The 16,394-nt window shown below is 39.1% G+C and overlaps 1 protein-coding gene across 3 annotated transcripts in view; it reads left to right on the plus strand.

Annotated features, from left to right (window-relative positions):
- Positions 1-16,394, plus strand: part of ME3 (malic enzyme 3) — a 439,608-nt gene that overhangs the window by 175,250 nt on the left and 247,964 nt on the right. For all 3 annotated transcript variants that reach the window (XM_053708640.1, XM_053708639.1, XM_053708641.1), the window contains exon 5: positions 11,825-11,900. In XM_053708640.1, coding sequence (XP_053564615.1) covers positions 11,825-11,900 — 76 coding nt within the window. The remainder of the gene's footprint in view (positions 1-11,824; positions 11,901-16,394) is intronic.

Below are 16,394 nucleotides of genomic sequence, written 5' to 3' on the forward strand. Positions count from 1 at the left end.
CTCTTGGTATTCTTTGTTGAAAGCTAAACCTAGGTAGTCTCACACTAGTTTCTAAACCCTCGAAGGTCACCTCTTATCTCAGTGCATTTTGACAGGTTTTCAAAGCTAGACAGCGCTAGTTCACGTGTGCCAACTAGATAACATTGTGCTCACTCCCGTGGAGTTATTTATGCGTCAACATTAATTGGCTAAAATGCATGTCTGTCAAAAGAACTGAAATAAGAGGACAGATAGATTATCTATCTTTTTTATACAATAACAATTCTGGAGTAGACTGTTCCTTTAATGGATTCTCCTCCCTCTTCTTTTATTAGTTCATTTCTCTCAGATGGGAACGATTCCATAGTGACACCTTGGTTTAATAAACTATAATATGCTGACAATAACAATATTTGTACAACAAGGATTACAGTTGCTGGCATGTCAAACTATCTTTGTGAGTCTTAAGATGATCTCATAGTGTTAACAGTAAATGCCATTTGTCTCTTTGAAACCGGTCCATTGTTTATCCAACAGAGATAAAGTTGTTCAATTACAAAAAAATATAAATTGGAAATAGCGTCTTCACACACCATTGCCTTCCGCCTTGTATTAATTAAATAAACTGATCATAGAACAAAGCAAATCAAAAGTATGAGGTAAATTTAGAGATCTTATGGCCACCATGCGGGAACAGAGGTCAAACAATGATTCGTGACTTGGAATCTGTATCATCCCATAACTCTCAACAATTGTCAAATCCCAAAACAACGCATATGTTTGAGGCTTTGGTTAGTTGCAAGAATTTTTCACGATGGGAGAAGGGAAATAAAATGTACAGAGAAAATGAATTTCATGCTAGACACACAAATTAACAATATAATGTTACAGTTATACGGCCAATAACATTTTATATTTTAGACACTTTTAAATTCACTTCTATTATCAAATTCACCTAGTTATTTTGGTATCCATTCTTTAAAAGCATATGTACATATGCTCAGCCGAAATGCTAGTGATTGATGGCTACACACATTTATCTCTTGTCATTGTCACTAGATGTGTTTTGCTAGTCAACAGTAGTCCTTTGCAAGTTTTAAACACATAGGAGTCACTCAAAAACCTTCACAAAAAATTGCCAAATGATTTTCAACAGAAAAACACATTTGAACACAGTATAATAGCATAACTAATTCAAAAGCACTTTGTCTGAATTTCAAATTAGAGGTAGAATTTTTCTGACAAATTTAATTTAGTTCTATTTTCTTTCCCACATAAGGTGGTCCACAAACCATTATTCCTTGGATTCAACTCCTGGCCACTAAGAGGAGGCAAACATTAGACTTGTGCAGCATTGAATAATTAACTTTGGATTAATCATTCTGAACAAGTATTCTCAAAATGTAGTTTTTCATAATATTTCTATGCTGCACTATTCTATATTCGTTTTGTTTAAAATGAAACAAATACTGAATATTTGGTAACATTTACATTAGTTTTCTTTAGAAAAAATGTAAATGTTTCTTTACTGCAGGTGAAAAAGTATCACCTGCAGTTCTTTACTTATCCCAACCCTTTTTTACAGAGCCCAGGGCCCTGCTAATAGGAGGCTTAGGGCTAGATCACAACTGGCCCGTTATTGTTTGCGCGCAAGCAATAACAGGTTTTCACATCCATTTGAGCACAAGTTAAATTCCACTCATGTTACAAGTTTAAAGTAAATGCGAAAGCATGAGTGCAATTGTGATTTACACTAGAATTATTACAGCGACCTCAGAACTCTGTTACACGAGTCAAAAAAGTGACAGAAAAATACATTTAAAAGTAGTCTTACACTCTTAAAGGGACATTAAACAGTTTGAGATGGTAGTATAAAATAACCTGTATATATAAAAACAACTCTGCAATATACTTTCATTATTTATTTTGTCCCCTTTTCCTGTAATTCCATTTCCTGTTGGAAATGGAAGTGCAGAACACTGTTATATTCCACATAACCATTGGCTGCACACTCTAGTGACCTATTTATAACTGTCCCTAATTGGCCACAGCAGAGAAGGTAACCTAAGTTACAACATGGCAGCTCCCATTGTTTTATAGACACTAAAACTTTACACTTATTTTGTCAATATTTAAAGAGCTAATGAAACTTTAAAAAATACATCTACATGTTATTTTCAGACTAATCTTTTCTTTCTAGCATTTATTTAGTGTTTAATGCCCCTTTAATAACACTATCTAAAAAAATATATTTGAAAAAATGCATAAAACGTTATAAGAACTCAAAGATATAGGGTCTCAGGTGTTAGGAAATAAAAGGCAAGCAAAGGGCTTGAACATAGAAATACATACATATACATGTCTAAAGATGTATATCAGGGCCGCCATCAGGGGGTGAATAGGGTGACTCCTATCAGGGGCCCAGTGGGCCCCATGAGGCAAGCACAACTAATATTAGTGAAAACCCGATATTGCTTGAGCTCAAACAATAACACGCCAGGCGTGATCTAGCCCTAAGCATCCTATTAGCATGGCCCTGGGCTCTGTAAAGAAGGGCCACGATTAGTACGGCTTCCCAGAGCACTATAGGTAAGTAAAGAACTGCAGGTGATACTTTTTCACCTGCAGTAAAGAAACATTTAAATTTGTTTTAAAGAAAACTAATGTAAATGTTACCAAATATTCAGTATTCGTTTCATTTAGAACAAAACAAATATCGAATAGTACAGTATAGAAATATTATGAAAAACTACATTTTAAGAATACTCGTTCAGAATGATTCATCCAAAGTTAATTATTCAGTGCTGCACAAGTCTAATTTTTGCCTCCTCTTAGTGGCAAGGAGTTGAATCCAAAGAATAATGGTTTGTGGACCACCTTATGTGGGAAAGAAAATGAAACTAACTGAAATTTTCAGAAAAAGTCTACTAATAATTTGAAATTCAGACAAAGTGCTTTTAAATTAGTTGATTATGCTATTATACTGTGTTCAAATGTGTTTTTCTGTTAAAAATCATTTGGCAATTTTTTGTGAAGGTTTGTGATTAACTCCTATGTGTTTAAAACTTGCAAAGGACTACTGTTGGCTAGCGAAACACATCTAGTGACAATGACAAGAGATAAATGTGTGTAGCCATCAAAAAGTATATGCTTTTAAACAACGGATACCAAAATAACTAGGTGAATTTGATAATAGAAGTGAATTAAAAAGTGTCAAGTGTTAAAATCATATGCTCTATCTGAATCAGGCTTTTATGTCCCTTTAACATTATAAAATGTGATTGGTCTTATAACTGTAACATTATATTGTTAATTTGTGTGTCTAGCATGAAATTAATTTTCTCTGTACATTTTATTTCTCTTCTCCCATCATGAAAAATTCTTGCAACTAACCAAGGCCTTAAACATATTCGTTGTTTTGGGATTTTACAATTGTTGAGAGTTATGGGATGATACAGATTCACGGATCATTGTTTAACCTCTGTTCCCGCATGGTGGCCATAAGATCTCTAAATCTTCTTTTTTATTTGTTTCTTTTCAACTTTTTTGGCTTCATTGAAGTCCATGGGGGAAAGCAATGTTGCATTCCTGACATCTTAAAGCCTCTTTGTTACTGTGACTTTGTGAACGTGAGAGCACAAACATTATCAACTTTCAACTTGTAAGAAGAGCGTGAATCTCTGAGCGCATAAAACGTACTTCTACCAGTTTTAACACTCAAACACGAGCGCAAAATACCCCTTCACTCATAATCTGGCCCTTACTGTGCACTAAGCCTCCTATTAACATGGCTTGGGGCCCTGTGAAGAAGTGTTGTATTAGCGCGACTCTCTAGTGCGCTTTAGGTATGTATATAATGCTACAGGGGAATTTTTATTATTGTACTTTGATCGGGTGTCAATCAACCCAATCGTATAAGATCGTGCGGATTGAAGCCCGCCCCCTCAGAGTAGGCGTACGAGCTAAGGAGCAGCGGTCTTAAGACCGCTGATTCTTAACTCTTGTTTTCAGTGAACCTGAAGGCGACAAACCCATTTGGGCCGTGATAAATTGGCCCCCAAATGTCAAAGTGCCATGTAATATGTTGGTGCTTAAAGGAACAGGAAACCCACACATTTTATTTCATGATTTGGATAGAACATACAATTTTAAACAACTTTCCAATTTACTTCTATTATCAAATTTGCTTTATAATCTTGATATCCTTTGTTTAAGGAACAGCATTGCTCTACTGGCAGCTAGCTGAACACATCTAGTTAGCCAATCAGAAGAGACAAATGTATGAAGGCACCAATGATTAACTAGCTCCCACTAGTGTATGATATGTGCATATTCCTTTTCAACAAGAAATACCACAAAAACTTAGCAGGTTTGAAAATAGAAGTGAATTCAAAAGTGTCTTAAAATGACATGCTCTGTCTGAATCATGCACATTTAATTTGGACTTACCTATCCCTTTAATAAATAAATGCTAGTAATAATATGTAACCATTTTTAGCATTTGATTAGTAAATTAAAGCAATATGAAAGTCATAATGAAACTTTCAAGGATCAGAGAGAGAGCATGCAATGTTAACTTTAATTCACTTCTATTTACTACTATCACATTTTTATTGTTCTCTAGGTATCCTTTGTTTAAAAAGCTTACTTAAGTAGGCTTATGAGCCGGAGTGCACTTCAGGGAGCGAGCTTGAAGTTGGTGCCTACACATCCCTCTACAAGGATTAAATACAGTTATATGCAAGTGAAAAACATTAGAGCATTTTCATTTTGCACTTCTGTGTCTTTAAACCGTTTAAATAACTGATGCTGTCTTATTGCCAAACCAAAGGCGTCTGCAAGGTTTCCTCTAAACATTGTTAATACATGTTACATTAAAGGGACATTAAACACTTTCGCCTAGATTACGGGTTTTGCGTTACGGTTTTAACACTGAAAAATTGCCATTTCAGCGTAGAAACAGTAACGCAGCCATTACGAGTCGTGTCGGTATAGCTATACTGCAAGCATTTTAGCCTGTAACGCAACGTCAATCCCGCACTAAAAAAATGACGTTTTTGCGTGGGATTTCGATATCGCCGGTATTACAGGTTGTGCGGTGAGGCTAAAATGCTTGCATTCCAGCCTATACCGACATGATCCGTTCCGCTATCTGAGACCAGTAGTTATGAGTTTTGCACAACAAAACTGTTACACAAAACTCATAACTAAACTCTTACAAAGTACACTAACACCCATAAACTACCTATTTACCCCTATTCTGCTGCCCTCCCGCATCGCAAACACTATTTAAAACTTATTAACCCCTACTCCGCTGCTCCACGACATCGCCGCCACTAAATAAAGTTATTAACCCCTAAACCTCTGGCCTCCCACATCACCGCCACTAAATAAACCTATTAACCCCTAAACCGCCAGCCCCCCCACATTGCAAAAAACTAAATTAAACTATTAACCCCTAAACCTAATAAACCCCTAACTTTATATTAAAATTACAATATCCCTATCTTAAAATAAATAAAAACTAACCTGTGAAATTAAAAAAACCTAAGTTTAAATTAACAATTAAAATTACCAATTAAATAAACTAAATTACACATTAAAAAAAAACTAACACTACTAAAAAAATGTAAGTCTAAAATTATAAAAAATACAAAATTACAAAAAATAACAAACGAAATGATCTAAAATAAAACAATTACACCTAATCTAATAGCCCTATAAAAATATAAAAGCCCTCAAAATAAAAAAAAACCCTAGCCTACAATAAACTACCAATAGCCCTTAAAAGGGCCTTTTGTGTAGGGCATTGCCCTAAAGAAATCAGCTCTTTTACCTGTAAAAAAATACAAAGACCCCCCAACAGTAAAACCCACCACCCAACCAACCCCCCAAAATAAAAAACCTAACTAACAAAAACCTAAGCTACCCATTGCCCTGAAAATGTCATTTGTATGGGCATTGCCCTTAAAAGGGCATTCAGCTCTTTTAAAAAAAGTCCAGACATCCAGGTGGGAAAAAGTCTTCATCCAGGTGGCATCTTCTATCTTCATCACGCCGGCACGGAGCAGGTCCATCCTTGAAGACATCCGGCGCGGAGCATCCTCTTCATACGGTCACCGCCGTACACTGAATCTTCAATAGAAGGGAGCCTTTTCAAAGTGGCATCCCTTGCATTCCTATTGGCTGATTTGATTTTGTTAAATTTAAATCAGCCAATAGGATGAGAGCTACTGAAATTCTATTCTTGCATTTTTATGTCCCTTTTAAGCTCTGATATTAATTTAAAGGGACATTATAGTTAAAAAAAATGCCATGCTCTAATTCGTTAGAGTATATAGCTTTTAAGATAGCAACTAGTGCTTCTGATTGGTTCATCTACAGTTTTTTCTTGGGACCTCACTATTAGACCCTCCCTCTGAAGAGCTTGCTAAAATAGTGCGGTCTCGTCGCTGGCAGTAAGACCACTATTGAAAGCGGCATCCCCATAGAAAGACCAGCGATGTATCCTGATAAATGGGTTAAAAAAGTTTACAATTTACTTCTATTAGCAAATTTGCTTTGTTCCTATGATATTCTTTGTTGAAGAGATACCTAGGTAGGTGTCTGGAGCACTACATGGCAGGAAATAGTATTAGAAACGATAAAGTATGAAGCAATGTTAGCACTTCCCTTCAGGTGCTCGCTGCCAGCCCCGGTTCTCCCAAACCGCGTATAGAAGCAGAAAGTGTTGGAAATGGCGACGCTGTGTCACCTCCAGGGAACCAAGCTGCCCACGTCCTCTGAGTCAACCTTGTTGCTTTCACCTCCAAAATAAAAGAGCTCACAATAGTGTAGCAGATTTCAGACAATGTGGTAGGCGCGCAAACTCACAAGATTGCAGTTAAAATAAGCCTTTTATTAAAATTATCACAAAGGTGTCTTCAGGTGCAGCTTCAGGTTTTATTTATCAAGAGCATTAAGTTAAAACAATTTCTGGAAGAAATGGTTTTAACTTTATGCTCTTGAGAAAGGCTTCTTTTAGCTGAAACGCGTTGAGCTGTATTTTAAATAAAACCTGAAGCTGCACCTGCAAAGGCTTATTTTAACTGCAATCTTGTGAGTATAACCAGTTTGTGTGCCTACCACATTGTCTGAAATCTGCTACACTATTGTGAGCTTTTTTATCTTGGAGGTGAAAGCAACAAGGTTGACTCAGAGGACGTGGGCAGCTTGGTTCCCTGGAGGTGACACAGCGCGCCATTTCCATGGCAGGAAATAGTGCTGCCACCTAGTGTTCTTGCAAATGGATAACATTCTTGTAAAAGTCCTACCATATATAGGCACGTGAACACTTCTGAGCTTTTTTCAACAAAAGATACCAAGAGAACAAAAGAAAATTTGATGATATAAGTAAACTAGAAAGTTGATTAAAATTACATGCTCTATCTGAATCAAAATTGCATTTCATTGCCCTTTAAACACAAAGCATTGCAAGGTCGCAAGTTTTAAAGGGACAGTAAGAGTGTGTTTGTGTGTAATGTAGCATGTGTGTGTAGTCTTTGTGTGGTGATACAGCATCCTACAGGCCACTATATACAACTACAATTTCCACAAAATTCCACCAAATCACTACTGAGCATGTCTTATTTTTCAGCTGTTTACTTATACTGAGCATACTCTACATAAATAAAAATAAGGGACATTCATGTAGATTGGTGCAGCACTTTTTGATTTAGGTTCAGTTTATTGTTTTCTGTGTTAATAGATGATAAAATCTATCCCTTTTCAACAATTAATAATTTTTTTTAAAAAAGTGTTGGAAACATTCCTCAGAGATTTTGGTCCATATTGACATGATAGCATCATACAGTTGCTGCAGATTTGTCAGCTGTACATCCATGATGTAAATCTCCCATTCCACCACATCCCAAAGGTGCTCTATTGGATTGAGATCTGGTGACTGTGGAGGCCATTGGAGTACAGTGAACTCATTGTCATGTTCAAGAAACCAGTTTGAGATGATTTGAGCTTTGTGACATGGTGCATTATCCTGATGGAAGTAGCCATCAGAATATGGGTACACTGTAGTCATAAAGGAATGGACATGGTCAGCAGCAATACTTAGGTAGGCAGTGGCGTTTAAACAATGTTTAATTGGTACTAAGAGGCCCAAAGTGTGCCAAGAAAATATCCCCCACACCACTACACCACCAGCCTGAACTGTTGATACAAGGCAGGATGGATCCATGCTTTCATATTGTTTACGCCTAATTCTGACCCTACCATCTAAATGTCGCAGCTGAAATCGAGACTCATCAGACCAGGCAAAGTATTTCCAATCTTTTATTGTCCAATTTTGGTGAGTCTGTGGGAATTGTAGCCTCAGTTTCCTGTTCTTAGCTGAGAGGAGTGGCACCCGGTGTGGTCTTCTGCTGCTGTAGCCCATCTGCTTCAAGGTTTGACATGCTGTGCGTTTAGAGATGGTATTCTGCATACCTTGGTTGCAAGAAATGGTTATTTGAGTTACTGTTGCCTTTCTATCATCTCAAACCAGTCTGCCCATTCTCCTCTGACCTCTGACATCAACAAGGCATTGTCATCCACACAACTGCCGCTCACTGTATATTTTCTCTTTTTAGGACCATTCTCTGTAAACCCTAGAGATGGTTGTGCATGAAAATCCCAGTAGATCAGCAGTTTTTGAAATACTCAGACCAGCCCGTCTAGCACCAACAACCATGCCATGTTCAAAGTAACTTAAATCCCTTTCTTCCCCAACCTGATGCTCTGTTTGTACTTGAGAAAGTCCTCTTCACCACATCTAGATGACTAAATGCATTGAGTTGCTGCCATGTGATTGGCTGATTAGCAATTTGTGTTACCAAGCAATTGAACAGGTGTACCTAATAAAGTGGCCGGTGAGTGTATAGTTAGATAGATAGACAGACAGATATTAGCTTTGATGATGAGTAATAAAATATTTTTATTAGTGTTACATATAAATTGTCATACACCAATTTCAGACAACCTAAAACTTAATGTAGACAGTGAAAAATAAATGAACCTGTACAACTGAACACCCCAATAAGTAAACCAAAATGTTACCTCCTTCTACCACAGTTAACCCTATCTGCAATTGCCTACTGCCACAATAAAACCTAACCATGATCCTGCTTCACAAAGGGAACACATGAGTTTTGTCTCTTTTCAGTCAACAAACATTCAATACTGCCACAAAAAAATCTCAGCAATATAACTTTTTATTGGCTGTAGCAACCACAACACCACAACTGGAGGCTGTCTGAAGGCTACAGAAATAGCGTAACAATATAAAATACAGAAAGTATTTATTTTTTTAAATGGTTCTCTGTACTTGCGTCCCTCTACACAATTCGAAGTGACATATTTTTCCTTTATTTTCATAATTAATAAAGTAATCTGATGTTTTATATGCACATAAATCACAAAGGGAATTTTAGTGTAAATAGGAGCACTTTATTTGCGCGTTGTCTTCTCCATACCGTAACTTTATAATGTAGTTAAAGGTCAACTGATTGTGATCTAAGGTTTAGTTATTGAGAACACAAACCCCACAATGCTACACGGAAAGCAAGCAGAAAGTATATTATAGAAAAATGTATGGAATGCCAGCTTAATAGTCAACAATGAGGCTTTGTGAACATTAGGAAGAAACAGTTATTCTGCTTCGCCCATGCTAGACTGAAATATTTCAAACATGTCACTGACCTTTTTCTTAATTAACTTATTTATGATTAAAAGCCAAGTTGGACATAGAACTATTCCACTTGTTCGCTAAAAATAACAGAAACAATTTTCTCAATGGAAATGGATACGGTAACTGATAAAGGAGATTTTATCTTAACAAAGGTATTGCTTGTTTCAAGGCCACTCAAAGGGGGTCAATTCACCAAAGATCTGTAACTGTGAATGTTATGTTTCATAATCACATTGATTAAAGTTATTATGTTGCTTATTACGCTCTTATAATTGTCTCCTTAAAGCAAATGAAAGCCAAAATTAAACTTGGTTCATGGTTCAGAAAGATGATGCAATTTTTTTATATTCTATATTCAGATTTACTTCATTCTTTTCATGTCCTTTGTGGAAAAGCATGCCTCGGTAGGTTCAAAAGTAATTCACTGCTGGGAGGTTTGTAAAATTCTTATCAGTGTTAAGCTGAAGTGTATTTATATATCAGCCAACAAGGTCTGAGCTCATGGCAGCAAAATTTCAAGTTACAGCAGACAATCAGCTAGGCATGAAGTATCTCTCCTAACTCAGGATCTCTTATTGTATCATATACTCCATATTTTGAGTACTACTTGTTAATGAGACAGAGAGCATAAAAGCTAGTGCATTAAATTAGGCCTAGGGCAGCATGCATCCTAAATATATAATATAATATATATATATATATATATATATATATATAGTATATCATATCATTGTTGTCAATAGAATACAAAAATCAGGAGTAGTTATAATGTATTTAATAGCTGCAGTAGGTGAGGGGCAGATGTCCTGTCCTGTAAGATAGCTTCATTTTGGATATAGCCTCAACTATACATATCTGTGTTGAGGCCTAAGTGCAAACTGGAACTACAGCTGTATGATGGATGTTACCCACATAATATACTATTTGTGTACAATGTGTAGCCACAAAAACAGTTCTATAAAAACTTGATGACACTCAGAGTTATTAAACCCATTAGCAGAAAAGGAACATGATGAGACATTTTCAATGGAGTACAAATGCGCTTCAAAGGGGCAGTGAAGTCAAAATTAAACTTTGGTGATTTAGATACAACATGAAATTTTAAACAACTTTCCAATTTTGCTTTGTTCTCTTGGTATGCTTACTTAAATATTAATACTAAGTGAGCTCAGGAGCGTGCACGTCTTTAACCATCTGGCACCAATGTTTGCAGCAATGTTTATAGCAATGTTGTAAATACATGCAAGCACTGCTGCCATAGAGTGCCAAAGACATGTGCATATTCCTAGGCTCTAACATTTCCATAAACAATGTAGCAAACTCTACTGCCAGATGGCTAAAGAAACATGCACGCTCCTAAATCCTAAAAATGCGTGCTCTATCCAATCCATTAACCCTTTGGCTGCTAAGCCATTTCCCACCTGGGTGCTAATATTTTTTTTTTATTATTATTATTATTATTGAAATGTTTGAAAACTTTTTTTTTACTTTTTAATTTTTTTTTTTGCAGACCCCCAAGACTTACACTGTTGGAAAGGTTAGGCGATTACCTTTCCAACAATGGGTCTTGGGGGTCTGTAGCTGCTTAGATGCCTGAGATACAGGCTTCTAAGCAGCATGCCCCCTCCTCCTATTGTTAAGTATAAATAAAGTTGCGCGGTGACGTCATCACGTAATTGCGCGTGATGTCACCGCGCATCACGTGAAGCCCCGGCGATGCCTGTCACTCTACAGGCACGATCGCCGGGGTAGGATCAGTAAGGAGCCCCCAGATCTCCCTCAAGGTGGGAGAGTGCTCATGACGGCTCTGAGCCGTCATTAACACCAGAGTGAGAAACTCTGTGACGGCTCAGAGCCGTCATTAGCACTCAAAGGGTTAAAGTTTAAATTTGACTTTACTGTCCCTGTAATGGACACAATGGTTTCTCCAAAGGCAGAAACAAAAATTTTTATTCTCTAAATATATATTCTGAGCAATAACAGATACTGAAGTAGGATGTGTAAACAATGGAGCAATTTTTATTTATTACTTTTTTTCTTTTCTTTGCATTTTTATTTTTAATAATTTATCTATTGTGAGACAATTTTGGATAGTAAAACTAAATGGTTTTCTCTTTCTTTTTCCAGTGGACTTTTTATCACTATTCATGACAAAGGTCACATTGCAACTATGCTAAACTCTTGGCCAGAAGAAGACATTAAGGTTGGTTTACCATCAACTCATAAATAACCAAACTTCTCATCTTTATGTTGTTTTTTTTGTAGTACTCTCTAAACATAATTCTCCTTACAGAAACAGATTAGTATTTAGGAAGGTTCTTGTTATGATAACTTTGTCTTTATTTTAGGAAAGCTAAAGTCAAATTTAAATGTGATGGTTGAGACAGAGCAGGGGACTTTAAAGGGACCTGCTCAGCCAGTTCATCCTTTAATATAAAAGGCCAAGTGTGTTTGTCCGAAGCTGTCATGCGCAGTAGAGACAGCATAAAGACAAACACACCTGGCCTTAGTCTACCGGATCTGCTGTTAGCGGCCCGGTGTGGCGGAAGTGGGCGTGGCCAGGCATGATCGGGGATGTGCCGGGGCGTGGTCGGGTGTGGTGGGGGCGGGCCGCACACAAGAGAGTGGGGAGAGAGATAGAAAGACATGGGGAGAGAGCAAAAGAGATGAGAAAGAGCTAAAGAGAGTGTAAGAGAGACATAGAAAGAGAGGGGGAGAGAGCACAAGAGATCGGAAAGAGCTAAAGAGAGGGTAAGAGAGAGCAAAAGAGAGGGGGAGAGAGAGCAAAATAGAGGGGAAAGAGCAAAAGAGTGGGGAAAGAGCAAAATAGAGGGAAGAGAGAGAAAAAGGAGAGGGGAGAGAGAGAGAGCAAAAGAGAGGGGGAGAGAGAAAATAAGAGGGGGAAAGAGAGAGAGCAAAAGAGAGCAGGGAGAGAGAGAGCACAAAAGAGAGGGGGGAGAGAGAGCAAAAGAATAGATTTCACAAATTGTTAATAGTTTGTAAATACTTATTATTCATTTATTAAACACTACACCTAAAGCCCGTTCACACGGGCCATTTTTTGCAGTACAGCTGTCCCATGCCTTGCTCTCTCTCCCTTCCCCTCTCTTTTGCTCTCTCTCCTCCCTCTCTTTTAAATGAATAATTACTACTTACACACTATTAACAATTTGTGAAATCAATAAGCCAACACAAATACATGCTCATTATACTGATTGTCATGAGATGCAGGACACAGCAAAGATGGTACAGCTCTATTTTATTGTAGAGCATGGAAACATACATCTGGTAGCATTGATCTCACTAACTAACTGCGACACAGACAAATGGACCTAAGTCCCGCCCCCAATCTGGTGACGTCACTTCCCACTCTCATCACATCTTCCCCCTTTTAAAAAAAACAAAGCATACATTTTTTTTTTTCATTTGAATATAACAAATAACAAAGTATACAACAACAATGTTGTATAGTATATAACAAATAAGAAGTTACAGAAAATATAAACAACATGAATTACATCCTGAATTGAACATCGGGGTAGACTACCCTAGTCCACAGTGACCATGGGATTATTCTGCCCATACTTCCGGTCACTGTTCTAACTAAAGTTAATCCCGATATCGGGCCGGAAGTTTCACCACTCTTCCACTTGATGTAACTCTACATGAACTGTCCTCTGATACAGAAGAAGGTGATTGAGAGTCCGCTGGAGGCAAAGACATATCCCCGCTGTGATCTTGCTGAGGGGAAGGCACTCCTTTTAAAACAGGGGATCCCACCGGCGGTGGTACTGAGGCATCCAGTTCCAAACTCTCAGGTACAGGCTGAAGATGTTTTCGGTTACGGCGTGTAACTGTCCCTCCATCAGTAAGGACTACATAAGAGAGTGTCCAATTACTGTAGCAGGCGTCTTCCATTTCTTCTCATCATCAAGTTTAATTCTGAGACTTTGCCCCGCATTCAGCTCCTGCAAGGGCCTCACAGAATGTCTCCTGTCGTAGAAGAATCAATAGCCCCTTTTTGCCTCTTCATCCCTCCTAAGGACTTTGTCCCGAGGAATAGAGCTAGTTGGCTGGAAGACACCCACAGAGGGTAAGGTGGTGTGAATTTGGCGTCCTAGCATCAGTTGTGCCGGGCTAAACCCCGTGGCTTGAATGGGAGTCGCCCTATAGGACAAGAGGGCCAGGTACAGCTCAGATTGCTTTAAAATAAATTTTGTTGTTTGAACTGCCCTTTCAGCCATTTCGTTGGCCTGCGGGTAATGTGGACTTGACGTGGAATGTATAAAATCATATTCCCTGCTGAAAGAACTGAACTCGGTGGAAGCGAACTGCATTCCGTTATCACTCACCAGCTCCATTGGTATGCCCCACCGGGCGAACAAGCTCTTGAGACGAGTGATAACGGCTTGACTTGTGATTTCATTCAAAGGTGCAATTTCCAAATACCTGGAATAGTAGTCGATCACGACTAAGAACTTTTTCCTGTGCAGTTTGCACAAATCAGCAGCTATTTTCTGCCACGGGCCTGCAGGCAGCGGAGTAGAAATCAAGGGCTCCCTTCTCTGAGTAGGCCGGCGTTCCCGGCAAAAGGCACATTTAGACACATGGCTTGCAATGTCGGAACTGATTCCAGGCCACCATACAGTCGTAGCTGCCCTTTCTCTGCACTTTGTAATGCCTAAGTGGCCATCGTGAATCCTGTTTAACATCTCCTGCAGCATGCTAACAGGAATAACAATGCGGTCCTGGAACAGCACCAACCCATCCAGCTCCGTGAGCTGCGACCTTTCTGACTGGTATGAACTTAAAGATATCCCGGCTGCCCCGACTCTCAGGCCAACCTTCTTTTATGTACTTTATAACTTCTTGAAGGTCTGTATCTAAATATGTCTCTTTCCTTATTTGTTCTAGCTTCCCTGAAGAAATGGATTTGGAGGCCAGAACTGAATCTACATACACTTTCACATCTGATTCCGTTGAAGACTCTTCAGCAGCAGCCAGCGGGAGCCTGGATAGTGTATCTGCCACAACCAGTTGTTTCCTTGGCACATGCACTGCCTGAACGTTGAATCTGAGCAGCCTCATTAGAAGTCTCTGGCATCTTAAGGGTGTTTTGTCAATATCATAGAATTGATTAGAGGGACTAGCGGTTTATGATCAGTCTCCAGACTAAATTTCTCTAAACCCACTAGGTAACGCTGAAAGCACTCACAGGCCCAAACCGCAGCCAGGCACTCTTTCTCAATTTGGGTGTATTTTGACTCAGCAGCCGTCAGTGTACGGGAACAGTAGGCGATGGTCTGTAGTTTGTTTTCATTCCGCTGCAGGAGGGCGGCCCATAACTGCTCGCATCAGCACTAACCACAGTCTTTTTGGAAGGGTCGTAGAACCCCAACACTGGGGCAGACCCCAGCAGGGATTTAACCTGCATAAAAGATTCTTCCTGTGAAGGTCCCCAGACCCAGGCAACATCTTTCTTTAGCAACTCTGTGATAGGGTGTAGTATTGTGGATAAATCTGGAAGGAACCTGCCCACATAATTTACAAGGCCCAATATTTGTCTCAGCTCATGTACATCAGAAGGATTTTTCATCTGTTCAATAGCACAAATTTTCTCGGGGTCTGGCTTGATGCCATCCCCATTGATGATATGCCCAAAGTAACATAACTCAGCTTTCCCAAAAATGGCATTTCTCTTTGTTTAGCTTCAGCTCAGACTCTCTGATAGTCTGCAGCACACAGCTCAATCGCTGATCATGTTTCTCCAATGTAGACCCATACACTAAGATGTCGTCCATAACGACTGCCTTGCCCACGTGGTCTCTTTTAGGAGAGAACTCATTTCTCTTTGGAAGACTTCAGGAACAGAGGATATCCCAAAGGGGAGTCTGCAAAAACAAAACCGACCTACTGGTGTAATGAAGGTAGTCGGTTTGCGGTACTTTGGATCTAGAGGTATCTGCCAGAAGCCGCTAGAAGCATCCAATGTAGAGAAGAACTTCGCCCCCGCCAATTTCAGAGCTATGTCTTCAAGTGTTGGCAGCACATATCTCTCTTCACCGCCTCATTCAGCCTTTTCAAGTCTACGCAGATGCGTACCTTCCCGTTTTTTTTCTTCGCAACAGGCACAATGGGGGCACACCAGTCAGTTGCTTCAACAACCTCTTCAATAACCCCCATATTCTTCATACGCAAAAGCTCCTTCTCCACTTGAGGCATGAGCGGGAACGGGATTCTGCGGGGAGTGGTAATACTGTATGGAACTGCGTCACCTTTAAGTGATATATGGACTGGGTTGCAATTCAGTAGGCCCAATTCACCAAACATATCTTCTGAGATCTCATTCACTCTGGCCACTAGGCCCAAACCACAGGCTGCTTTTCTGCTCAATAAGTTGTTAACACACTGACCTCTAATCACATGCACCCACATGGTGAATTTCCTTTGCTTGTACTCGCAGCTGGCATTTCCCCGCACAATCAATGCGGCCACCAGGACTATGGACTTTTGTTGTAACTTTCGCCAGCTGGGGCTGTCGAGGCAGTTTTATGAACGCTGCAAGAGACATTACAGTGATGTCTGCTCCTGTGTCAATCTTAAAGGCAACTTTGGCTCCCATTACAGTAAGGGTAACCCTCCAATCATCTTCTGAACCCGGCCGTTCAACAACAGACCCCACAAAGGACACTTCTTG

The sequence above is a fragment of the Bombina bombina genome, chromosome 3 (genome assembly GCF_027579735.1).
Source record: "Bombina bombina isolate aBomBom1 chromosome 3, aBomBom1.pri, whole genome shotgun sequence".
Taxonomy (NCBI): domain Eukaryota; kingdom Metazoa; phylum Chordata; class Amphibia; order Anura; family Bombinatoridae; genus Bombina; species Bombina bombina.